Here is a 27,500-nt window from a genome sequence, read left to right as displayed (position 1 = left end):
TCTGTTCAAGCCGAGAGTTCGTTATTTAGGAATGGTGGTCACAGCGGATGGTTATACAATGGATCCAGCCGATGCAGCATCCGTGAAGGCGCTCAAGGAATCTAAGCCAAGGACTCTGGGAGCCCTACGCAAACTCCTCGGCTTTATCAGTTATTACCGGCAGTACATAAAGGATTTCTCCAGATTAGCGAAACCACTGTATGCTCTGTTGTCGTCAGCTGTACACACGAGCAAACAGGCCCCCAAAACTAGGAGAAAGACACCTTTAGGATGACTACTGCCATCAAAACAACAAATAAACTGGACCGAAGAACACCAGGAATGATTAACCTACCGAACCAAAAATGAATCGAACTCAATCGAGCCCAATCGGCCGGATTGTCCATGTTAATTTTCCATGTTGATTTTTATTCTTGATTATTTTTTACATTGTGGCTGAAAAGACCCTGTGGGGGAGCTTCAATAAATGGATGGATGGATGAATGCGTGTATATGTGTATGTCATTGATCTATTTAATCGAGCTGGAACTTTTCCGTGAGTTCGATTAATTGAACTCGCGCGTTCGAATACCGAACTCATTCGAACCAATGGAACTCAATCGACGCGATTACTTCGATTTTGATTGGCAGAAAGACAAAACACATCTAGCTTCAATTGAATCGGAAAGATTTCCCCCCAGTATGTATTTGAAGCAGTTTGACAACAAAAATCTTTAAATTAACCCGGAATCATGTATCAAGAAATGGTCCATTGTTGTGGGTCGAATTCCTCTTCACAAGTCCAAACAAAAGCCTTTTGTTGTTTATTGCGCTCAGGGAATTGTTCCGAGACTCGACGAATCTTCACAAAATTGTCGGCTTGTCAAATTAGCGGCACTAGGGGAGAGGAGTTTGGAAAGTTGCACATTAAGGTGCTGTTAACACAGGGGGTACCCAGGGGAGAAAATGCGCTTCAATATGCTTGGTATCTCAATATGTTTTGTGCATCAGCGAACCAGTTGATTGAAATTTATGAACACGATAAGGATGATTTGCTATTAAAAACCTTCACGAACTATCCTCGTCGCCGGGTGTAGTCCTGTGGTATTGCGAAAATCGAAAGAAAACAGATTTAATATTGTTCCGCTAGTACAGACAGTCTTCTACAACAGTTGAAGCCTACTAATATTTAGGTTATGTGGCCCAGTTTAAAGAAATTGAGGAGGAATCTATTTTAGAAAAATAAAGACCTCGCAGAAACTCTCTTACTTGTTCGTAAATAACAGGAAAAGTGATATCTCATATCAAGAAATGGTCCATTGTAGTGGGTCAAATTCGTCTTCACAAGTCCAAACAAAGGTTTATTATTGTTGTTATTGACCCCAACCAAGAAACCTGGAAATTCTGAATTCGTTTATATGATTTTGGATCAGTTGATAATAGCACACAGCACAACGATGGTTTCACTCGGTCAAGAGTTGTAAATTTCAAAACTAACTTGCCTTACTCGTAAAAAAAAAAAAAAAAGAAAGGAAAGAAAAGGCTTCATTTATGAAAACTCGCGCTTTGGACAGTAAAAATCGGCCGACTAGGCCGTTTGATTAAAAAGGATCAATGTGGTCGTTCTCATGTAGTCTTAAAACAAAAGCATTGTTGCTAGCGCGGCTCTTAAAAAAGGGGTGTTAGTTTTAAATTCATCACGCTTTCACTCTTGAAACGTAAAAGAAAAGAGAAGAAAATTTTGTGTTTGAGAAAATATCACCCAGGAATTAAAAATGATATTTGAGGGTTGTTGTTCTAATTTAGTCTTGGAGCGAGAACATTAGTGGCGAGTGCGGCGGCATTTAACAAAAAGGTGACAGTTTCAAATCATGCTTTTGTCGTAACGTAAAACAAAAAGGAAGAAAAAATTGTGTTTGGGAAAATGCTTCTTAAGAAGTAAAAATAACGCTGAGTTGAATCGTTGGATTAAAAAATGAAATGTGAGGGTTGACGAACTAATTTAGTCTTCCACTGAAAACTCTGTTGATCCCCGCAGCATTTAACAGAGAGGTCCTCCATCGCGTAATAACGTCACTATTGTTGTCGTATGATAATTTTATGTTCTTATAGCGCGTAGCTATAAAGATAGCTATTTTTCAGTTATCATTTTAACTGGGCTTTGTCAAAGGTAGATCTCTTTACAGTAGTGTGAAAAAAAATATCGAAGTACTACGAAGTAACAAAAATCCTGGCTGTGCGTTCCATTGATGGACGTAAAGAGTACCGGGTGAGATGGAAGGGTTTTGGAAGCAACAGCGTTATGAAAAGCTATGCGCGATCTTCACTTAAAGGTGAGAAGATTGCAACAGAAACGAATTCACTCTGCTTGAAAGCTAGTTTGTTCGAGACTTAACGTATCTCCTTGGTCTGTTTTCTGGAAAAGAAAAAATCATAGATTATCTGGTCGGTGAGATTGGACAGAAACTCGACTCGACATTCGACGCACCACCATCAGAGTTCGGATAGATCCCGAGGTCTTTGACGACATGTTCAGTAGCCTCAGTCGTGGTAGGAGGAGGTACGATGTGATGGCCGAGGACCTCGACAAACTTCTTCCAAATGGATGGTCCGAACGAGCGTTCCGCACCACTACAAGATGTGTTGTTAGTCGAGAGCAGCCCATAACCATCCGCTTCACCAACCGGAAAAAGCTGCACTACGATCATTCTAAGTGTCCCCGCTGCCAGTGGTCGGGAGTTGGCGAGAAACCCGCTCTTTGCCAAGCAAAGAAGACCTGGCCGGTCGATCTTAGTTACTTATTTGTGACTTTTAGCCGTGAAAGGACCTATCAAGAGCAAAAAAAAGATGGTACGTTGACAAATACTGCTACGTTATTACACGATGTATTTCAGATTTATTACGTCGTTCGGAATTTACTATAGTAATCGGACAGCTAGATGTAGCTCAGTCGGTAGAGCGGCGGAGATCTAACCCGAAGGTCGTGGGTTCAATTCCCACCCTGGTCAGAGTTTTTCTCTGTCCTTGTGTGGGCCCATTTCCATCAGTAGGGCTAACGCTCACATGGTTCATATGGGATTGAAATCTAGCTCTTCACATTACACTCTATTCAGTTAACTATACAAATTGAAGACGCAAGGCCAACATCCTGAACGAAAGACATGAACTGAATGCGGAATCCTTGGACTTGTAAATCTCCATTTGTCCCGGACCCTCAATGAGCAGATTGTCAATCCGAGGGAGAACAAAAACATCTTTAACGAAGCTCTTAAATCTAGAAGGAGTGGAATGCAAAAAAGGCCAGAAGGACGCTGACGGCCATTCGGGTATAACCAGGGTCCCAAACCCGTTACAAGCTTCAAGCTTTCTGACAAAGCGCACTATCAAAGAGACTGGAGGGCAAATCCAATTGATCTCACAACTCCAATCTTGGGCAAACGCACCTACTCCGCAACTGCCAGGCGAAGCAAATTTGGAGTTAAACCTGGGAAGTTGAGCATTATAGTAAGAAGCAAACCGGTCGACGGTATGAGGGTCCCACTTTACATCGATATCTTGAAAAACTACTGGATTCAAAGACCAATCGTCCTTGTCGACAAACGTGCTCAGAAGGTCTCTAGCTGTCCCTCTCATTAACAGAACGAGGAATCCACTGCGCGTCGAGAACAATGCGCTTGGCTAAGCAAAGCTGAAAAATGTCGATTGCTAACGCTTGAAGATGTGGTTTGCGACTGCCGACTAAAACAATTCTGGCGGCATTAGCATTGTCAATAAAGACTTTCACTTTCGTGCTCTCCAACTCCTTGGCATAAGATGCTAACACGTAGTATATTGCCTTAAGCTCGTAGAACTTTGGCCCTTGTCATCCGCAAGCCACATGCCGCTGACCGAAGAAACGCTAAGATTGGAAGAAAAACCCCCGAATGCGACATCACTTGCATCGGTAAATATCACGACGGACGAAGTAGGAGGTGGCCTAATCGAATAGCCACTGAAACAGTCAATGTTCAAATACCAAAACTTCAATTCTACCATCAAAGTAGATGAAATAGGCGATATAGAATCCCAAGCTGATCTGGAGTCAATGGCAGCGTACATTTGCCTAGTGAGTAATCGAGCAATCGGCCCAACCGCAAGGTAGATAGAATTTACCGATCCCGCAATCTTGGCTAAATTCCGGAACGTTACGAAGCCGTCTTGAATAGCAGAGTCTAATATTGCTTTGAGCTTCGCTACTTTCTTGTCTGGAACTCGGAACTGCATTAAAATCGTGTTACTTACGAAACCTAGCCACTCGCCAATTTGTCTCGGCGACTAGCACGACTTATCTTCACTAACAACAAATCCGCAAGAACCGAGATCTTTACTCTGAATAATACTCGCTGCTTGAGCGGAACAATTATCGGGGAGACTGCCTAAACCATCGTCTAGGTAGACAAAACTGACGTGACCCATCGAACGCCAACGCCTTACAAGAGGCCGCAGCAATTTCCTGAAGCAAAAACAAGCACTGCTAAGCCCAAAAGGAAGCACTTGAAAAGTAAAATATCTGAGAGCACCATTGAAATTCCAAGCAAAACCCAAATAGTTTTGATGGTCCGGATGAATCGTGACATGATGGTAGCCCGACTTGAGGTCCCAGGTAAAAAACCAGTCACCCTCATCCAAAACCTCAGACAGAGATCGCAAATCTTCATACTTGAATTTGGGCAAAACTAGACATTGATTAATATGCCTCAAATCTATCACCAAACGAAGCTTTTTGCCTTCGACAACAGAGAGTGGGTTCACGCAAAAAGGCGAGGCGCTGTGCTCCTGAATACAGCAGTTAGCTAGTAACTCCAATATAGCTCGCTGCACAAAATGCGAGCGATCGAGCGAAGATTTCTTGTTTACAAGAAAACAAGGCGACGGGTATTGACCAAAAGGTAATCTATAACCTTCCCGAATTATACTTAAAACAAAGTCCGGGGCCTGCAAACACGTTTCCCAGAAATATGCTGATTTCTCCAGTCTTCCCGCTACACTCGAACAGGTGGTCTCCGCAACAAATTCGCCTGCCGCACGCTTATTAAACGAAGGAAATAAATTGGAATCCTCATCAACCACGTCAGCTAGTCAATCACGCCCGCCTCTATCCACGTTTCGTCTACAGGAGGCGCTGAGGTGCCCAAACTCCCCGCACTGCATGTAAATTTTATCGTACAAAATAAATAAATAAATAAGTAAATAAATAAAATAAAATATAATAATAATAATAACGAATAAATAACAAAAATAAAAGTAAAGATAGATATAAACAAAATTAACATACATTTCCACTCCAAAAGCGGCTGAGAGCATGAAAAAATTAGTCTACTGGACTGAAGTCGTGCGCAGTACAGACCGAAGTGAAACGAATTGAATATGCTAACCGATATATACTAAATGCAAATGACTTGCAAGTAACTTGACAATGCAAAGGACAATAAATAACATTCCAATCGTAACGTGCAGAAAGCAATTATTTGCTTTACTGCGTACCGCAAATAATTTCCCATTTCCTTAGGTCTTTTGAAATTTCTTGATATTGCTAAAATGTACACATTTATTTATGCATAATTGTCTTTGTGGAGATAAGCCATGTAATTTTTTTCCATATTACTGGTTTTGGAGCAAGGTTAATCATTCAACTCAGGATGCATCTTTACCACATTTTTTTTCATGCTATAACCAAGACATTTTTATTTTTTGACCTTCCTCTCAAGAAAATCGAAACAGCACATCTAAAATCCCATTTTTGAACACTATTTTGCTCAGTACTGATTTCCTTACTTGCTAGTATCTACTTCAGTATTGCTTGTTTGTAAGTCTACCGTAAATATTGCAACTGAATGTAGATTGAGTACTATTTTAAGTTAAGAATATAATATTATTATTCTTTGTCTGAGATAGTTGTTAACTTGAATGTATTCACATTATGGATTACATTCACAAATGTTTTCCCTGTTCATTTTGAAATGATTTTAATTAAGTTTTCTGGATAAAATGACTTTCAAAAATCAATTTGTACTTTCTTGAAAATTTGGTTTTTTTAATAAGATGACAAAATTTGAATACACTTCCTTTAATGTTTTTATAATAATAGTATATAAATTATGCATGTCCAACCCTTATAAATTTTGTAAATGGAAAGAGAGAAAGTGCACAGGGTTGGACATTAGCACTCGCCCGCTCGCCCAGGCAAGTCTCTAAAGTGTCGGGCTAACGCAAATCATCGATCACTCGCCCGTTTGGCGAGCACGATTTTCGTCACCAAGAAATTATTTTAATTGCGAAATAAACACTGCTTTTTGCATTCCATTTTGACAAGAAAATCCCTAAACATATTATATTTTTTATTTTATATTCCGAACTGTCTAACAAACTGGCGCTAAAAGGCAAAATTGGGCTTCGTAAATAGACAGATTATATGAGATATGGCTTTCTGGTCAGGGATAATGCTGGTCCCTATAGAGCCATCGGTGACCAGGTAAATATGGCGCTGTCACAGTGTTTTGTGTTCCCCCGTGTTATCTGTTTCCCCGAACACTGAGCACTAGTGCTGTGTGTTCCCCCTTCCTTCCCCATAGAACACTTTTAAAAGTGCGTTACAGGTCACAGGTCATTGTTTTATTTATTCAGAAAGTATCCTGAAAATGCTTAAAAAGCTAACCTTAGGCCTAAACCAAAGTTTATAGGCCTAAGGTTAGTCTTTATGAATGGTTAGGATACTTGCTGTATTCATATTCTGCCATCATATTTATCACTATGGCGTGATTACTTTCCTTTTTTTTCACATTTCTCTTTGTTTTGATGTATTCTTAAGTCGGCAGTTTTGAAGGGAACACGTTGCACTGAAATCTTCTGTGGGGAAGGGAAGGGGCAACACACAGCACTAGTGCTCAGTGTTCGGGGGAACAGGTAACACGGGGTAACACAAAACGCTGTGACAGCGACTTAAGACCGCGCCTGAGAAGAACAGACACGTTTACTCGCAAACTGCAGGAATCTCACGAAGATTCATCAATAAAAAAAATCAATTTAAAATATAAAGTAAGTGCCTCCATTGTGTTTTCTTGGGATTTAGAGTCTTAAAATAGAATTTTTCATTGAAGTAATAATCCTCGGTCTGCCACGTGCTTGATGACGTTGCAAGCGAATTGTTTTCCCGTACTTTCACAGCACTTTGATCAATGCATGTTGAAACTAAATCAGACTTCCTATTTACTTTATGAGCCTTTCAGTGTTGAGGTAAATTTCAATAGTATTAAGCAGTAAAAATGAAAGATTGGGGGAGGGGGGGGGGGGGGGCGGTAAAATTTTTTGCGAGTGAAAACTGATCTGGGCGAGTGCATTTTGAGGGTCACTCAAAACTAAGTGTCCAACCCTGAAGTGCATAATGGTAATTTTTATAGCTCTTTTTCAGAGTTAGTTAAGAACTTGAACACATTCACAGCCAATTCACCTTTTGAGCGTCAGCTTTCACGTGTAGTGTCACGTGACTTTTGATGTGAACAAAGCTCGAAAGTTCGGACATTCGAGCAGATCGGACATAAGGACATATAGTGAGACGGAGTGGTGAAATGTACATAAAAATCATAAAATTGCGGTCTCCTTTTTGCGTGGGACTTTCAAATGATGCAACGGATACACTATTAGGATTTGGCGCGGGACATAATAGTTTTACACTCCTATTTCGACGGATTTGAGCTTACGGGGGTGAGTTTAATAGGGTTTGCCCAATTTTCGATTTCTGATACTCGTCGGAAGGAAACGAAATACGTTCCTCACATTATATTATAATGAATTCCTTCATGTGTTAAAATTTAAGGTCATTAATGAAAAAAGATTGAACGTGATTTGATTGTGTTTACATGCTGCATCAGTGACAGAAGTCAATAATTTGTTATCTGGGACGAGGGGATTTTTTTCGGGGGGGGGGGGGGGCACTTTGTAATACCCAAATAAATGAAATAAATGAATAATTCATTTAAAATAGAAATCAGAGTCTTTCCTTTTTTAGTACAGTTGACTATATGCCATTTATTTCTATTGGTGGCATAGTGCATGTTATGTTCTCTGTAATATGTTATGTTCTCTGTTATATTTTCGGGTGTTAATATTCCTGTTGTAAGCAGTTTTATACAAATCTAAATAGTACTTCGCCTTATTTTATGAGCAAATTTTATGCAAATGATAAATAATTTAATTATGACCCAGTGTCAATTTCCATTTTTTCCCTTGCAAAATTAGTTTACGATGTATCCACAATGACTGGGATTTTTAAAATTTGTTGCAAAGCACCGAAACTCACTAGGCAAGATATCGCTGGGTAGCATTAAGGAGACTTCCGATCAAACAACTTGCTCAAGTGACAGATTTCAATAGGACAATAGGCTCACTTTGCTGGTCGCTTGCGGGCGCCATGCCACTTTTAAATTTAAACTGTTTGACACATTATTCTTCTGATATTTGTGCGGCCGCTGTTAAAGGCGATTCCCGTATCACGAATTATTTTCTAAGATTTGGCCACGAGAACGCATGAGCTGCCGACTTGAGTTTTGTTCTCCGAGTTAGAATTACTTGTGGGCGTCACTTCATCAACTTGAAACTTTCGCAGCTTAGGGCAAGATGACAAAAAGCCAATTGAAAAATGCTTCAAATTTAATGCTTTTTCATTAGTTTAATTTCTTTACACAAATTTTTTCTTTGGTTGTTGGGCTTACTGCAGCAGGCAGGAATTCCCGTATCACGGCCTTTGACAAAAGTCTCGAAAAAGGGAATTAAAATTTTTTGCCAAGGAAATTTAAATAATCTGGAACACTCGTAAAGTAAAGCCTTGCGTCGTGGCTTAAAGGTGATGCTACACGAGCCGATTTTTGACGCCGATTTTTAACGCCGATTCTTAATCCATGTTACACGAGAAAACTTTTAACGTAATTTTGGCGGCAACGGTATGTTACAGGAGACGATTTTTAACCCAACATTGCTCGCAACACTTGAACCCAGGCTCCTGCTCGACAAATATGGCGGACAATGAGTTAAGAAGACGGCGGCTGAAAATCATTCAGGTTCTGTTGTTAGTGGACGATTTGGAAGATGAAAAAGAAAGAAATCGGGAACCAATTATTTGGATGAGAAGTTGGATTAGACGGAGGGAGGAGAGAGGGATATATCATCAGTTAATAAGAGAGTTAGCTCTTGACGATGTCGCGTTAAAAGACAGCGGCGGGGGTGTTACACGCACCAACACCAACAACATTCGGGCAACAATGTTGCAGGTTTTTGAATCGCTTTCAAAAACCTGCAACATGTTGCCGCAACAAAATGTTGCGTTAAAAATCGCCCTGTGCACCCTGTTACACGAGGCAACTTTTAACGCAACAATGTTGCGTTAAAAATCGGCTCGTGTAACATCACCTTAAAGGTGTTGGTGCGTGTAACACTTTTAACGCAACATCGTCCCAGAATGCACCGCGGAGAACCGAAAATAGGTCACGTCGACTTGAAGTAAACAAATAAGATGGCGGAGCTTGTTGAAGATGAAGAACCGGTAGAAATAACTATACTTGAAGTTCGATTAGATGATGCCGGAAGGTGAAAACTCATACAGTTCTATGAGAAGAAACCTGTGTTGTGGGATACGTCCCTAAAGTTACCGAAGAAAGACGCCAAAGACCAAAAACTGGCAGCGATAAAAGAGCTCGAGGAGCACTTCGGCTTCAAGTTTTCAGGAAGCCAGCTAGTAGCAGCGTTGGAAAAGCATTCGAGCCTGCATGCTCAGGGAGGTTAAAAAAGTTACCGAGGGACTGAGCAAACCAGCTTGGCAGCAGTACAACTCCCACTGGAAGTATTTCACCCAATTGTAGTTTCTGAGGTTGTCGTCCATCGACCGTTCGAAGCCAGATTGGAACGACGACGAAAAGCGCACAGTAATCAACTTCTACAACGAAAACCCATGTCTCTGGAACCACCAGGTCAAGGATTATCACGACAAAGGTTGGCGGCAGATACTCCTACAGCAGCTTGAGGAGCGACTTGATGGAAAGTTCACTGAGAAGGAAATTGACAATTCACAAAAGTACTGAAAAAAATCTTTGCAGTTCTGTTTAAACATTTATACACCTACATTCATTACACTTTAAAACTTGATGAACAAACTGCCAAATTACCTACCTCAAAAATTATTTCGGAAATCGCCGTACGGCTAATGCGAAACTAACTTTCTAGAGATGAAAATGTTTCTCCAGTCGCTAGATATCGTGATATCGTAGGGTGACCGCCAGTCTTTCTCCTGGACTTATCGGGGTTCTCATTATTGTGGGCTGCCTTCCTATATGAACAGCAATGCGGCCAACCAGATCATCAAACTTGTCTTTGTCCATCCGAAAATACCGTGCGAAGGCGGGTTCATCATCAAGAGCTAACTCTCTTATTAACTGATGATATACCCTTCTTTCCTCCCTCCGTCTAATCCAACTTCTCGTCCAAATAATTTGTTCCCGATTTCTTCCTTTTTCATCTTCCAAATCGTCCACTAACAACAGAACCTGAATGATCTTCAGCTGCCGTCTTCTTAACTCATTGTCCGCCATATTTGTCGAGCAGGAGCCTTGGTTCAAGTGTTGCGAGCAATGTTGCGTTAAAAATCGTCCCTTGTAACATACAGTTGCCGCAACAAAATTGCGTTAAAAGTTGTCTAGTGCAACATGGATCAAAAATTGGCGTTAAAAATCGGCTCGTGTAACATCACCTTTAATAAGGAGGCTCGAAAGGGTTTTCAGCTGAGCGCGCGCGCGTAAGCCACACACACGCAATTCGTAAGCTGCTCGCGTCAGCTAATGATTCAAAATGGGTCACAAGAAATAAGCTTTACACCCAGGATTTCGCACCATTCGCAAAGATCGTAATCAGGGGGCTGGAGGTCTGCTTGCCTACATAAGGAATGACCTCTCGGCATATCGACGCTTAAAACTTGAAAGTAGCAATATTGAATCCATGATGAAATGGTATATGAAATGAATCATATATGAACTGCGGATATGAAATCAAGTGAAGCTATGATCTTCGCAGTTATGAGCGCAATTTCTGCAATTGCGTAGAGAAGCCTGAAAAATTCAGGACTTCAACGGGGTTTGAACCCGTGACCTCGCGATTCCGGTGCGACGCTCTAACCAACTGAGCTATGAAGCCACTGACGTTGGGAGCTGGTCATTTGTGGGTTCTAATGGTCCCGTGAGGAATGAATCAATGATGAAATGGTATATGAAATGAATCATATATGAACTGCGGATATGAAATCAAGTGAAGCTATGATCTTCGCAGTTATGAGCGCAATTTCTGCAATTGCGTAGAGAAGCCTGAAAAATTCAACGAATCCGTTTGTTTGGATGTCAAGGGCTCCAATAACAGTCGTTTTCTAGTGCGTGGTTGTTACAGAAGTCCAACTAAGTGCAAGGAATCTGACTTTCTCGCTTCCCTATCAACAGCTGCCGAAAATATGTATGACACCAGAAGAAGGGAACTGCTTTTACTTGGAGACTTCAATATGGACATGTATGAGAATAGAGAAGAAAGCCGTTTTCCTGATACAAGGCTGGTTGACTTTTGTAATCGATTCTGTCTCTCAAACCGAATCGATAATCCGACAAGATTAACTAAAACATCTAAAAGTCTCATCGATGTTTTGTTAACTAGTCATGCGGAACGTTATGCTACAAGTGGCTCTTTACACCGTGGACTGAGTGATTACGACTTAATCTTTACAGTGCGAAAAAATATGAATTCAAGGCCAAAGCCGCGCTTGATCGAGTTCAGGAGTATGAAGAATTTTAAATTGCCTGGCTTTTTGGCTGACTTAAAAAGGGTCCCATGGTCTTCGGCCTACACATTCGACAATGCCGATGATGTATGGGCTCAATGGCGAGCACTTTTCAAAGATGTTCTTTACCAGCACGTGCCTCTAAAGAAAAAGTGGAGTCGAGGCGACCAGTTACCATGGATATCACCTGATCTGCTGCGTGAAATTTCGCACCGAAATAAATTATTCAAGCGCCACAAGAGGAATCCTACATCTACTTCTTGGGATGGCTATAAGCGGCAACGTAACAACAAAGTTACGTCGCTAAAGCGCAATGCTGTGAAATGGTTCTGCTGTGACACCTCCTTGAGTGCTAAACATCCGGGCGAATTTTGGAGAAAAATGAAGCCCCTTTTGCCAACTAGTTCAGGTAAAACCATACAAGGCGTCATCCTCGTTGAGGACAGTGGCGTTGTTTCCGACCCTGGGCGTGTGGCCGAAGTCTTTAGAGATTACTTTGCCAATATTATCCAGCTAGAGCATAGATCTGACACTGACTACACTGACCATCCGAGTATAAGGGCAATAAGCAATGTACGTTTCTCAAGCGAGTTTAATTACTCCCCAGTCAGTACTTCATATATCTGTAACATTTTAGAGCGCCTTAATCCGAGAAAGGCAGTTGGGGTAGACGGCATTTCACCACAAATCTTGCGTTTGGGATCCCCAGTACTTGCCGAAAAGGTGACTAATTTGATCAACTTCTGTATCCTGAATCGCTCATTGCCGTCTGAATGGAAGCAAGCGCGCCTTACTCCTGTCTTTAAACGGGGAGTTGACTCAGGCAAAGCAAACTACCGCCCTGTTTCAATATTAACTTCGCTATCTAAAGTGTTTGAGAAAGTCATTTACGACCAAACTTGGAATGCATTTCATAACGTTTTGTCTTCAAACTTATCTGGATTTATGAAAACTCACTCTTGCTGCACTGCATTGCTAAAAATGACGGAAGATTGGAGGAGCGGTATTGATAACAAAGAAGCTGTAGCGGCGGTCGCTGTGGACTTGAGCAAAGCATTTGACGCCATAGACCATAGCCTTCTGCTCGCGAAGTTGAAGGCCTATGGCTTTTCTACACTTGCGTTGGAACTGATGTCCACCTACCTGCTAGGTCGTCAACAATGTGTCAGATTAGATGGCGTATGCTCTGACTTCAAAACAGTTAAATCTGGCGTTCCTCCAGGTTCACTATTGGGTCCGTTGTTGTTCAACATATTCATTAATGATTTGAATTTTTGTGTTCCTAATGTCTCATTGCGGCTGTACGCTGACGACACGACTGCCTACCTGTCAGATGTATCTCCCACCATTCTATAATTTTCCTTCAACAAGGATCTCCAGGCTCTTTCGGCGTGATATGAGTCCAACTATTTAACGGTGAACTGTGCTAAGACTCAAGCATTATCTGTCGGACCCTGTGCCTATCATTATTCTTTATTTCTTAATAATGCTCAAATAAAATTTCTCCGATCTATTAAGATTCTTGGAGTAGCTCTAGACAAGGACCTGTCCTATAAAGAACACATATCAGATCAACTAAAGAAAGCCTATGCCAAGGCTTCTGCACTGAGAAGAATAAGGCGTTTTCTTCTTCATGATGCAATGATAAAACTCTATAAAGCATTTATTTTACCTCACCTCGATTACTGTGGTCCTTTGTTTGTAGGCATAGGTACGGGTCAACACAACCGTCTCGAAGATGGCAACTGTTATATTTTGAGAACATTAATCGGGCACAACAAGTCAATGTCATACGACGAACTGCTCACTGCGGCTAGCATGAAATCTTTATATTGTAGGCGCTTACATCAAGCGTTAATACTTCTTTTTAAATGTCTAAATGTTACGGGTCCTACATATATTGCTAGCCTTTTTAAATACAGGCATACACCGTATAGGCTAAGAGGCGAGGGCTTGAATTTGGAGTTACCTAAATTTAATTGTAAATTTAAGAAGAATTCTGTCACTTATTCATTAACTAAGTTATGGAACAGTTTGCCTTCTCATGTGCGTCTTTCAAGTGATGCTAGTGACTTCAGAAGTAAATTGCACGATTGCAGTTTTTTAGAACGTGTCTTATAGTGTACAATTGTATATTTTAACTGCTTTTAGAACGAGTTTTAGAGTTTTCCGAGTCACGTTTTTTAGTATGTGGCTTTTTGTTGTTTTTAAAATTGAATGTATTATGTGGCCGTAATTATTATAGATTTTATTTATACACGTTCGTATTTTGAACGAGTTTTATAGCTCTTTGACGTAACGTGTTAAAATAAATGATTGATTGATTGATTGATCTGTGTTGACCTTTAGCTCAACTCGCACGAGCACTCGAATGAGCGGGTGACGCATTCGTAAATGCCGATCTTGTAACCCCCTCATTTTTCATGATTTTGCAACTTTACTCGTTTATATCTCTGCTTCCGGATGGTGAATTTTTTTCATTTTTTGCATGTTAGCTTAGATTAATTTAAAACGTTTGTCTTTCAAATTTAAAAAAATTCTGTAGGTGGAAAAAATAAATTAGAGGCACATTTCAAAAAAACTTCTTTTTCTGAAAATCTGACCTACACATTTTATTGAATTTTAAACATTTTAGAGAGTATTTCTAACATTATCTGGTAACACTAAGTGGGAAAATTTCTTCCAAACTATGGTCTTCCATTAGAAAGCTCATACCTAAGAAAAGCAAGGCTGCAGTGCAAGAAATTTCGCTTGATGATAAAACCTTTACGGGCAGTTTGGATATTGCTAATTGTTTTAACAAGTTCGTTACGTCAGTGGGTAGTCGTCTTAGAAGCCTTCTTCCCACATTGAATGTAAGCTCATATTGTGATCGTCTGATTTTGACACCACGAGATACCCCAGACTTTGTATTTAAAGACATACTAGTCCTGTTCCGGGACTCCCTCTCACCCCGCCCTGAAAATGGGCCTGGAACCCAGGCGGGAAAAGAGAGAGTCCTGTATTACTTGCAGGCGCATGCTCGGAATGAGCCAATATCATATTGCATTAGATGCCAGACTGGATATGTAAATAAAGGGAACCTTGAAACTCCGACAAAAAAATCGCATATGAAAATTACTGTGTGATTCGCAGTGTCAGGAAAGAGAACATGTAAATTATGCCTCGTCGTGACCATAGTTACTAACTATGTCGTTACTAACTATGTCGTGACCAAACGAGGAGAAAAAGCCCCGATCGCAGTGACTTGGAAAATTATTGCCCAATGAATGTAACGACTGAGAGAAGATCGCAATAAATCGCTGAACTAGTTAATATAGCATAGGATTTCACTAAGCGACAAAACAGCTCGGAGTCAGAATTTCATATTATGTGCAGTACTTTACCTCTAACAATGAGTTTCAGAAAGAAAGTGCTTTTAAGTGGCAACAATAAAAGCAAGGTGACACACGCTTTTAAGAAGCATTTTTCATTCTTATTATTATTCAAGAACAAATTTTGACCAGAAAAAAAGGTCGTGACAATTAACGTCCGAATAATCGATGTTTGACTGTGCATATATATGTGTATAAATTTAATGGGAACATTATTGCTTCATCGTTGCGTTATCAACACAAACTGGTATGCAAAGAAACAAATAGTCCAGGTTGTGATTCAATTTCGTTTAACTTTTTATCTAACTTTATCAGGAATAATGCTCAGTTTTTCTGTCATGCAATCGTCTTTTAGTTTTTCCGATATAAAAATCATTGCAGTCTCAACACGCAGCTCTACATAAAACCTTGGCCATTTGGCCACGGCCCTAAGTTTGTCCTTGTAAGGATAGAAAGATTTAATGCGGCAAGTGCTTTGAAAAATTATTCTAGCGAAAAATTAATAGTCTGAGTAAATTACTGTACTCTAATTACTAAACAAAAAATACTCTGTCACCGGTGTTTGTGTATTATTCTTGATAAAACTGAGAGTATTTACGACATTTTTTACTGGACTGTTTTATATTGGGTATCCAAACCAAACAATTTGTCCCCGATTTCGAAAAAAATTGGTAGGCCTAAATTCCTGAAACAATCACAGTTTCAATAATCACTGTGGAACTCAAATATATGTTCACTGGATCAGTGCAATTATCACATAACTAGATCGACAGAAGTGATAAACAATAAATGAGAGTTCAAGTAGGAGATTTAATAGTCTTCGTTCAGCGATTCACACCCACAACCTACATACAGTATATTTGTAAGTTTCAAGGAGTCTCGGGAGAGCAATTAAATCAAAATTTGATATTTTTCTTTGCCAACATCATGCAGCTGTTCAGTTGGGTTTCAGGAACGAAATTCCATACTTTCATATGTTATCCATCTGATCTTCCACGATTGGGACTCACGATAAGGACTGATTCACAATTAACATCGGACTCGGATCGAAGAGAATCGCAAACATATTAAAGGAACAACATTAACCATGTAACAAATTGACTTGCCAAATCCCGTTGCAGGTTTAACAAAACCATCATTACCGGTAACGACTGCATGAATAGCTTGCAGTTGTTCCGCCTTAGATAAGGTAATGCCCAAATCTTTCAAATGACTCATCATCTTTGTATTCACTGTGTGCCGTCCTTTTGGAAACAGGCGATGAATATTAACGATACCAGCACTACATTCGCCATTTATCATGTTCCCGCGTTTCGAATGAATTTGACTGAATTTCAAGGGCTTTTCGGGGTGATGACACGCATGCGCAACATTGATTTCCTTTGTTGGAGACCACTGTCTTGGAACGCCAAATCTTCTCTTCCGGTTGCCGTCCACGTCCAAAAAACCTGCATGCGTATTAGCTCCCTATTTTAAGTTAGGGGAAATTGTTTTGAAGCACTAAATTCCAGCCACTATAGATATTTAAACCAAAAGTTTAAAAAATAGGGACTTTAAAAAACGCTTGCATCAACTTTCTCTCCTGAACAGGGGACAGATGCAAAACAGGTGGGCTGTTGGTTTTATTTTAATTGGGGCTACAAACATTTTAAAATAACTGACTGTATGGTGATGGTTTACTGCATGTTAAAATGTGGTTTTCTGTCACCAACTGATGTTGAGATTGGTGATGATTCAGACCACCAAAATAATTGTGAGTTAAGGTCAGGCTTCCTTGGAGCCCAGTTCTTCAAATTTCTTTTGTGTTTTAGAAGAAACATGATGCAGATTCATCTGAGAAACTAGCCAGCCCAGCCCATCTGAGCAGCTTGTCTTTAGATTGCAGTAAACTGATGATTATTACCTTGGATGGGTTAGGAACAGGAGTGCGTGACTTACTGAACAAGGTAGTGGATATCCTTGATCAAGGTCTCAATGATATCGCCAGGTCACGAGATGTGGCGATCGACAGAAGCAAACAGAACATTGCTGACATTAGCTGGATAAAGGTGAAGAATATTGATCAGGAATAGCCCCATGTTCAGTCATGCATAGGCAAAAGCAATATTGTATGTAATTTGTTGTTGTTGTTGTTGTTGTTGTTGTTTACCGTGAAAAATGTCATCATGCCTAAGCCATACTGTAGGCATAAACGACTTGTAGTCAGAAAGACATAGAGATTATGTAAAAAGTAAAGAAAAAAGAAAATTAAAATATTTTGTATGTGAAGTCATGCATGGGTTACAGTAAAAATATAAGGCTAATGGTAACAAATTAATAATTTAACCCACTGACTCCCGGGGTTCCCCCACTGACGAGTAAAATCGTCTGGCGTTAGAAAGAGTAAAATACCATGAAGTCTGGCCGGTTTAGGCCGGTTTGGGTGTTAAAGGGTTTTAAACTACGTAAGCTTAATTGTTAGAGTGTATTTGATTTGGGTTTTGACTGCTTCTTCAATAATAATTATTATAATGTCATCTGTAGTGACTGGCCAAAACTAATTGGTTACTTCTTTTTTGGCTTCAGACATTCAACTGTTGAATTAAATCTTGTTTAGGGACTCACTCACCAACATGACGGAAGACAAATATTTATTTGACATGAGATTAGGATAGTGATCTTTTGAATAGAGCGAGTTTCAATTGAGTGTTGCAAAACCAAAACCAATCAAAAAGGACGGAGACTATCCAGTAAACCAATCAAAACTCAAAGTAATTACACATAGCCGATATAAAGCGCGCAAAAATGTGTATGTGTGAACCAGGATTGGTTTTGGTTTCACTTCTGAGTGGTTGAAAAAGTGGAGCAAGAACTTTGAACCAATCACTGAGTGAAGTAATGTATGCTACCCCGAATGTGACAAAATATCAAGTCCGCTAAAGATAAAGCAAGTCACACAATTTACAATCAAGTTGCCAACAATTAGCATCAATTTGTTTGTTGGCCAAATCACATTCCCAGCAATTAATTTATGCCACCTCTCTTTTTGTACAATTCATATATTGAAGGACCGGGCCTCGAATGTCAAGCTCCAATTGTTTTCCAAGTTAAGATGCTTGTTTTCAGCTTTTGATCAATTCTATTTTCGAGGGGGACTAAACACCTGTCGCAAAATGATTAAACGCAAGTAAATCTGAGCGAGACAGTAGCCATTGAAAGTATCGAGGATCTCGGTCTACAGGCGAATCTTTCAATCAGCTCAAGCAGGAATATTCGTTTCTCTCATGTCGCTATAACTTACCCAGTTCCCGAAGTTGTGAAGAGGAACTCGCTCAGAGACCCAGTTGCGAATGATCAGCAAAATGAAGCACATCTACAGCAAGCAGTTTGAGTAGCCAATATAATCCACAAGAAAATTATGGCTACACACTGACAACAGGAGACATTAGGGAGTTTAAGAAACCAAGAAGGCTACGTCGACGAAAACGTTACTTCAAACTACTAGCTTGAGCTATCCTAAGTGTTTCATGACGTTTCCATCTTGTTTATGTTGTAAGATAGGCGAAGTATTCGATAACCAGAATCGTACGAACAAATGTGAAGAAAAGAGAAAGAACAAAAGATTCACTGTTTGTTGTCCATGTTGTCGTCAAAACCCGAAATTCGGTCATTTCACGTTGTTGTTTTGATGAGTACGAGAGAGGAATGCCTTACAAAAAATGCGTGCAGCATGATAATTTTCTTCCTCTTGTACGGCCTGTTTAATTTATGAGGCGCCATCCCTGTTAGAAAGGCTGGCCCGGTAAAAGGGATGAAGTGTTTATATTGATGATTTCAGCCAGGTTTACTGGGATGAATTTTAGGAATTTGTTTACGTGTCTTGTAACCGTCAAAGTCACGCATGGGGTACCTGGTGAATTTTCTCGCTTTGACGTTCGAAACGAAAGGTTCATTTTAGTAAGTATGGAATGGCATTTTAAAACAAAACATGCTTGCCGAGATCTCGGTAGCTCAGACCGGCATCTCGGCAAGTGGGCCAGCCCGCCTTCTGATATAAACGAACCAAAATTTTACCAAATAAAAACAGGCATGAGCCGAGATCTTGGCAAAGCGGGCCTAACCGGACTGGCCCGCCTCATATAAACAGGTGATATTACTGCTTTTGGTGTTGTCGTTGCCGTAGCAGTCGTCATTTCTTAAACTCCCTATTGGGACGATAAACGGGTTGCCTGCCATTACTCGTGCAGTCCCCCTCGAAAATAGAATTGATCAAAAGCTGTCCTCTCTCTTCTTGATTTATAAAACAAGCATCTTAACTTGCAAAACATGGAGCTTGACATTCGAGGCCCGGTCCTTCAATATATGAATTGCACAACAAGAGAGGTAACATTAATTGCTGGGAAGGTGATTTGGTCAACAAACAAATTGATGCTAATTGTTGGCAACTTGATTGTAAATAGTGTGACTTGTTTTATTTTTAGCGGACTTGATATTTTGTCACATTCGGCGTAGCATAGTAATGCAAAACCAAAGCAATTCGCTAATTACTTTCGACACTCAATTGAAAACTGCTCTAGTAAATCATATTAAGATGATAGCTGTTTCACTTTTATGTTAAAACAGTTCAATTGGAGAGAAAAATGATGGTTTCACCTCAGAATCTGATGGACCCAGTTTGTTAGAGCAGACAATCGAAGCTTTGCACATGGAGTTACTATTTGTTAAACACAGGATTTCTGTCAAACCTGCCAACCTTGGACATGAACCTGATGAAAACAAGAACAGGGCAAAGAAACAAAGGGTAATGGCAAAATCCGTGTGAAGTAGCTAAAGCCACTTAGAAAGTTGCTTTGCCAGCACAATTTGAAGCTGTCGGTATTCATGCTGCCATGATTGTATTAAGTTGATACCAGTTTTCAAATGATGCAGAAAGTTGGGGGTAACTCACAAAGGAGGATCTGCAGAAAGGAACAACAGGCAGTGTCCTTGAAATAAGTATTTAACTAGTTTTGGCGCTTCACAGAGGTAGAATCCACCAATGACCAGCTCCCAACATCAGTGGCTTCATAGATCATTTGGTTAGAGCGTCGCACCAGTGTAGCAAGGTCATGGGTTCAAACCCTGTTGAAGTCCTGAATTTTTCAGGCTACTCTACACAGTTAGCCTTACTTGACTTAATTCATAAGTCTGGGGGCCGGTATTAGTAACAGAACTTCCTTTATTCGTAGTAATACATACAATATGGCGGCACTATATCGACGTTCCCCTACGTATGATCGTGCGAGTAGCCGCTGACCAACATCTCCCCCCTTTACAAAATAACAAAAGAAAGAGACGAGGAGGCAAAACAAACTATAACCCAAAACCCGAAGCCTGGAACTAATACAGCGGGTATCCTATACTCTATTGTCCATAATAGGGTGATGAGAGAGCTACATATTAAGTGTTTGTATATTCATAGACTCTTAGTCAAGGCTGATAGATAAAAAAAAAACCTGATGTCTAGTTTGTGACGTAGTCTTTCAGTCTTTCGGGGGGTTTAATTATCCGTCCAGACCGGGTCTGCTTGACTGGTGATCCTGGCAGCTCCTGGGGCTGTGGTGGGGTCTCCGGAGGTGGTGCGTCAGGAACTTGGGGGTCAACTGGTGCAGAGCCTTTGATTGGTGAATTGACTAGGGTCTGAAGGAGGGGTGTCCCAAAAGGCGTAGGCTGGGGGTGAGCTGAAGGGCGTGGACAGGATTGTGTTTCCTCTGCAGGGTCAAGTGATAGTTTCTGGGAAGCGGATGTATGAGGTGTGCTTGCTTCGACTGCTGCTCGGGGATGGTAGCAGGAGAGCGCGGCAGCGGGCTTCAGGCGGACTCTGTTCCTTCGAATCGTGCGGCCGTGAGCAGTGCGGATTGTGTAAGACCGAGGGTTTTCATGGGTGAGCACTTCTCCATAGATCCATGGTTTCCCACGCTGGTGCGGAGGTGGTTTGGCGTAAGCGTAGGTACCAGTGACAAGTGGTCTTTGTTCGACACTAGCTGATTTGTCGTAGTAGGTCTTGCTATCGCGTCTTTTCTTGGAGATCTCCGCCTCAACGAGTTCAAAGTTTAGCATGGTGGGTTTCAAGAGTTGATCGGTGGTGGGGAGTGTGGTTCTGGTGCGTCGTAGCAGCATGCGCTGGGCTGGTGAGTAGGTGTGACCTTGAGGTCGTGTGTTTCTGTATATCAGCATGGCGCTGTGGAAGTCATCAGCCTTTTTTAACATGGATTCTGCAACTTTGACGGCAGCCTCTGCTCTTCCGTTACCCTTAGGGTGGTAAGGGGATGATGTGGTATGCCTAAATCCGTATTCGACAGAGAACTTCCTGTAGTCTTCACTGATAAACTGTGGACCGTTATCGGTGTGGCAGATTGCAGGAACACCATATCTCGCGAAGTGAGCTTTTGTTTTGTCAATGACTGTGGAGGAAAGGGTATCTTCTAGCTTGTCTACCTCGATCCAGTCAGAGAAATGACAAACAGTCACTAGGTATCTTTGCTTTTCCAGCTCACAGAGATCTTGACTGATTATCTGCCAGGGACCTGTTGGTATTGGTAAGGATTTCATTGGTTCTTTTGGTGCAGAATGACCATACTGGGCGCAAGTACTACACGCATCACACATGTCTTGGATGGACTTTCGCATGCCGGACCAAAAGAGGACTTCACGTGCCATACGTATGTTCGATTCCCCACCAAAGTGGTTGGCGTGGATCTTGCGAAGCATGTCCTTTTGCATCGAGTGAGGTACCATAACTTGGGCGCTTTTGTAAATAATGCCATTTTTCACTGACAGTTCGTCCCTATAAGTCCAGTAGGGCCGCAGATTCTCGGGGATGCTTGCTCTGTCTGCTGGCCACCCTTTGACAATGACGTTGTATAAGGTGTTCAGTGTGGTGTCTTTGCTAGTTTCCTCACGTAGCTGGTTTTCAGTGATCTCCGTTAGTCTCGGATTCCGTGTGTTGTAATCGGACTCCATCTCCATTCTGAAAACATCAAAGTCCCGTACTCGGGCTGTGATGGGGTGGGGGAGGGCTGCGCGAGAGAGTGTGTCTGCCAGGTAGAGAGTCGGTCCTCTCTTGTACGTTATTGTGAACTGGTAACGCTGTAATCTCATAAGCATTCGTTGTAGGCGTGCTGGTGCCTTGTTCAGTGGTTTCTTCATAATGGTTTCTAATGGCTGGTGATCTGTGTGGACTGCAATGTCAGTCTTGCCATACAGCCACTGGTCAAACTTTTCGAAGCAGTTGCAGATTGCTAGGCACTCTTTCTCGATCTGAGAGTAGCGCTGTTCTGTAGGATTCATGCTTGACGAGGTGAAGGCAACTGGTTGTAGTTTGCCGTCATCACTGGGCTGTAAAAGGGCGCCGCCGACAGCATTATCACTGGCGTCCGTCTGGAGGACAACTGGTTTCCGAAGATCATAATAGGCTAAGACTGGGGCGGACGAAATCAGTTGTTTGGCCTTGTTGAAGGCTTTTTCTTGAGCCATGGACCATGAAAATGGTACAGCGTCCTGGGTCAACATGCGTAAGGGTTGAATCACAGAGCTTAGGTTGGGGCAGAAGGGCGAAAGATAGTTAACCATGCCTGTGAAGCGAAGGAGTGCTGGTTTGTTCTGCGGTGTGGCCATCTGTGTTATTGCCGCTACTTTGTCTGGGTCAGGTTTCAAACCATTATCCGAGATAATTGTGCCCATGAACTTGACCTCTTTAAGCTTAAAGCGCAGTTTGCCCGCGTTGAGCTTGATGGATTTTTGGTTACAACGTTCCAGTAAGGCGATGAATCTTCGGTCATGGTCAGCCTGGGCTTCCTCGAAGGTGTTGCCCTCCCCATACACAAGGATGTCATCGGCTATACATATTATCCCATCCAGGCCTTCCAATGCAGATGTCAACCTCATTGGAAACTCGTCTGGTGCACTAGTAATACCAAATGGGAGACGGAGCCACCTGTATTTGCCGTATGAGGTATGCATGGCTGTCATCCATGAGGATTCCTCATCTAGGGGAATGTGGAGGAAGCCTTCTTTAACGTCCACTAGAGAGAAGCACTTGGCTGCACTAAGCTTATGAAGCTGTTCATTTAGCGTGGGCATTTGATGTTTCGGACGCTGGATGGCCTTATTTACCGTCTGGCTTGGATCGATGCATACGCGGAATTTTTTGGGTGTCTCTCTTATTAATTCATTCGAACACCATGGGGTTGGTTCATGTACTTTGACCAAGACGCCTGCCTGCACATAACGATCTAAGGCTTCTTTCTCTTTTGCTCTCTTCGCTACCGGTATTCGATGGACGGGCATCTGAACGGGCTGGACACTGTCATCAATCTGAAAGTGTACAGGTGGACCAAGCCGGCCAAGGCCTTCGAATGTGTCAGCATACTGGCGTGTGATGTCCTGAAGTTGCAGCTGGCCTGGCGGGGGAAGTCGGCGGTTTGAAGGAATAGTAATTGGAGCCGAAGGTGATGGTGGTGGATTGCACGGGCTGGCTGTGGTCTCGTGGAGTTGCTGGAGATGGTTGCATGCCGTAGGGTTCACCTTGTTTTCGCATGGTACTGTATGCTGTTGTGTGCCAGGAAGGTCATAGTGTTTGGGACTCGCATTGTGGTCTGCTGATGAGTGAAGGGAATGAGTCTCGTCCGCGTGCACTCTAATTATGCCCAGTTTTTCGCTGTCACTGCCAGACAGAAGTGCTGGCTTGATGCCAATGCAGGAGTCTGGCAGGACTTGAAAGATAAGGGTGTCAAACTTGTTGTTCTTTTCGCACAAGAGTTCCACCTGACCAACATGATGAAGTGGCTTGGAGTTTCCATAGGGGTGTAGGCGGTAGGGGGAGTGCTTTAATTTGCTGTCTGGGAAGAAAGAGCGCAGGGTGCTGGCAGCGATGGTGTTGCAGGTTGCTGCAGTGTCTATTTGGAACTTTAATTGCTTGAAGGTCCGGCCCGTCGCTGAAAGTGATAGGTTTGTGAAATATCGTTTTGACTTCTCGACGGATGCAATGCTGTGAACTTGTGTGCCCAAAGAATATATATAGTCGTGATCTTGGTCATAGGAGGATGCGTGGTCCTCTGCTGTGGCATACATCTCGGTGTAATGCAGGTCTCTTGGTCGGAAGTTTGTACGTGGATCACGTTTCTGGCTGCCCTGAAGGCCCCTGCCTTGTGGTCTCCAAGTAGGTCTGATACTGGGGCTTGGAAGTTTGCGGTCTTCTAGGCAGACACGGGCAAAATGGTCATTTCCACCACAGCTGGTGCAGGTCTTTCCATTAGCTGGACATAATTTCCATGGATGTGGACCACGCCGATCTCCACACCAAAAACAGGTACCAGGCTCCCTGCGAAGTTTCATCTGACTGTGTCTAAGGCCCGTCCAGTGGACATGTTCGTCGATTCCTTTGGACGAATCTGCAATTAACTTGTTTGTCTGCTTGGCGGACTCAATAGCTCTCGCTTCGGCGACTACATCGGACAGGGACTTCTCAGAGTTGTCAGGTTTTATATGTGTTTTAAGCAACTCCGTACGTATGTTATCCTCACTCAACCCAAATATAAATTTGTCTCTACAAAGTTCATCACTAAGATCGCCATAGCCACATAGGCTGCCAGCGTGTCTCACCTTAACTTCCCACTCTTGAATGGACTTGTGAAGGCCTTGTGAAGAGGTCCAAAACTTGTATCGATCGGTCAGGAGTGAACTTCCTGTGCTGCCTGTGTAATGGGCTCGTAGTTTATCCATCCAAATCCAGGGTTTCTTTTTGTCTTCGTCTGGAATTTGAGGTTCGATTGTGTATCTGACCACGGACAAAGCTTCATCTGGAAGTGCAGATCGTAACGCTGAAATTTCTAGTAGAGGACTCTTGTAATGAGCGGCTCGTTCTGCAACAGGATCTTTAGCGAGGTCGCGGTAATTGGCTTGTACACAGTAATCGTTGAATCGTAACTCGAAGTTTTTGAAATTTTCGCTCACATTTCCCACAAGTTTGAGCTCCGGTCTTTTAAGGTTCGCCATCGTGTTTCCCCACTTCTGACACCAAGTCTGGGGGCCGGTATTAGTAACAGAACTTCCTTTATTCGTAGTAATACATACAATATGGCGGCACTATATCGACGTTCCCCTACGTATGATCGTGCGAGTAGCCGCTGACCAACACATATCCGTAGTTCATTATATGATTCATTTCATATAGGTAATCATTTTGTTCATAATCATCATAAGCTAGCAGATACCTTGCTTCTCAATACTGTGTAATGGTACAGTAAGTATTGTTTCTACTCAGACAGTCTTACCACAAATAAAGTACTGTCAGTTTTTATAGGGGGTGTGGATTTTTAATATTATGAAGTACAGTAATTTAATATAAATTTCTCTTTTGTTTGACAGGACAGAGAGTTCATTTCAGTTAAGTGAGGTGGAAAACACACTCTACACAGTATGCAACAGGAATTCACTGTCCAAAGCTTTGCTTTTAATGCACATAGCTGGGCAGGTAGCCACGTCACGAGGCCAGGTTGGAACTGAGCACCAAGTGAGATTGCTTCAGGTATACTTAAATAAATAACAGACAATGTACATCTAGAACTTTTTGCGTGATACTCTTACCAGTGTTGTGACACACCTAGCATCATCTTATGTTCTGCGAAGCACCTTTCCTTAGATATCGGGTATTGTTTTGCGATCAATATTCTTGTCCCAGGGGATCCAGGACTTTTTCTTAGGAGGGGTTGCACCACTAAGGATAGGCGTAGCTGACTGTTGACGTTTTTTTTTTGGGGGGGGGGGAAGGGGGCAGGATACCAGTTGCATAAGAAAGCTGCAAGTCATCTCAGGAAGGGGGGTGTGCACTCCCTGCACCCTCCCCCTAGATCCGCCCCTGGATGTCCTAGGTTGTACATGTAGGTTGATCACCTTTGGGTCTTGCGATGTTGCCTTCCTATCACACACTGCCAAATTCGTGACCTCAGTATCACCAATTGTTCTGTGTTCATAGGAGAGACAAGAGATGATTAAAAAATATCAGCAACAGGAAAGGAAAACAGCCGTGTGGAACAGGCAGTCAAACAATACTAAAGACGTGTCTCCATCAGATGTTCCCTCCGCTCGTTTTTTGATCTATCGTAGTTCGTCTACACTGATATTCAAAGCTGCTCCTTTCAAATCTACAACTGGACGAAAGGTTGGACATTGAAGTCAGCATAGAATTTGTTTCAAGAGTCAAAAACTATGTCCCCTCCATTAAGGTTATTCACTTATGCAAGAAAATGAGAACATTACACCCCTGTACCTGGCATTTATACCTTACTTACCTATATTATTTACTTGGGTAAAAAAATTGAAACTACAATAAATAAACTTGTACATTTGAAGTTTATCCATTCATTTTTCAGGTGGCATGGTATTGATTGTTCGCAAGGTCTGCCAATAGCAGTAATGTGAAAGTGAGGCTCAATGACTATCAGCTCCCGGGGACTGGTGAGGAGGTATAATCCAAAGGGAATAGGCCATTTCCGAGTTCATGTCTGTCTCCTCTTCAAATCGAGTCTAAGTGCAAAGTTTTTGCTGGTAATTAGTTCTACTGATTTACTTAATGTTCAGAAGAAAAACTTTGCACTTAGACTCGCTTTGAAGAGGAGGCAGACATGAACTCAGAAATGGCATGTTTGTTTTTCCAAGACTGGATCTCTACTTTTGGTCACTCAATTCAAAGGACTTCAAGCAATAAACAAATGTAGTTCGATTAATCGGACGCAATTCATTGCTATTCTTTTCCTTTATGAGGTTCCAGCAACTGCTGACACACTGTTTTATGTGCGTGGGCTCAAACCCAACGAGAAGTACATGGCAGCTCTGGCAGCTTACGATGAGAACGGCAAGATGATTGGTGGAGGTATGGGCTTGACTTGCCCCCCTAGGGTTAGCAACACATCCAGTACCATCGCTGATGGCGTGGGGATATTTAGCACAGGTAATAAAAAGTACAGAACAGGGTGGACTATTTTAGCAGTGTTATCTTTACTAGCATACTCTGGAAAAAAGTGCTAGTTTATACTCTGGTAAAATAGGGAACTCAGAACACCTAAAACCTTCCCACTATTGGTCGGGTGCTCACCATTAATCTGCAGGAAAAAAATGAACATTTTGTTCAAAAAAGAGTTTTTGAAATAAAAGATTTGGATACCGATTATGCCGGAAGAAACACTTTTCCCTTTTTTGGTTTATTCCTGTCTCTTCGATAGTTGCGACAAATAAGCAAGAAACAGGCACGACTAAAAAAGGTCATGAGATAAATTAAATTTGTTTTT

General features: G+C 41.8%; 3 protein-coding genes across 5 annotated transcripts in view; 2 read left to right on the top strand and 1 right to left on the bottom strand.

Moving 5' to 3' along the window:
• LOC137988531 (uncharacterized) overlaps window positions 1–27,500 on the top strand; it is a gene marked incomplete at its 5' end in the record, with an annotated part of 670,231 nt that overhangs the window by 42,381 nt on the left and 600,350 nt on the right. The gene's annotated exons all lie outside the window — the stretch shown is intronic.
• LOC137988467 (cilia- and flagella-associated protein 54-like) overlaps window positions 17,011–27,500 on the top strand; it is a 43,313-nt gene continuing 32,823 nt past the window's right edge. For all 3 annotated transcript variants that reach the window (XR_011120783.1, XM_068834470.1, XM_068834468.1), the window contains exon 1: window positions 17,011–17,243. The gene's annotated coding sequence lies outside the window, so the exon portion shown is untranslated. The remainder of the gene's footprint in view (window positions 17,244–27,500) is intronic.
• LOC137988515 (uncharacterized) lies at window positions 20,677–24,936 on the bottom strand. The gene is made up of 2 exons (XM_068834519.1): window positions 24,161–24,936; window positions 20,677–21,220 (listed from the first exon to the last, which is right to left on the bottom strand). Exons 1-2 carry the CDS (start codon window positions 24,934–24,936, stop codon window positions 20,677–20,679), a joined length of 1,320 nt encoding a protein of 439 aa, XP_068690620.1.

This window comes from Montipora foliosa, unplaced genomic scaffold (genome assembly GCF_036669935.1).
Source record: "Montipora foliosa isolate CH-2021 unplaced genomic scaffold, ASM3666993v2 scaffold_420, whole genome shotgun sequence".
NCBI lineage: Eukaryota > Metazoa > Cnidaria > Anthozoa > Scleractinia > Acroporidae > Montipora > Montipora foliosa.
The sequence above is the reverse complement of the archived record's forward strand: the minus strand, read 5'-3'. Positions and strand labels throughout refer to the sequence as shown.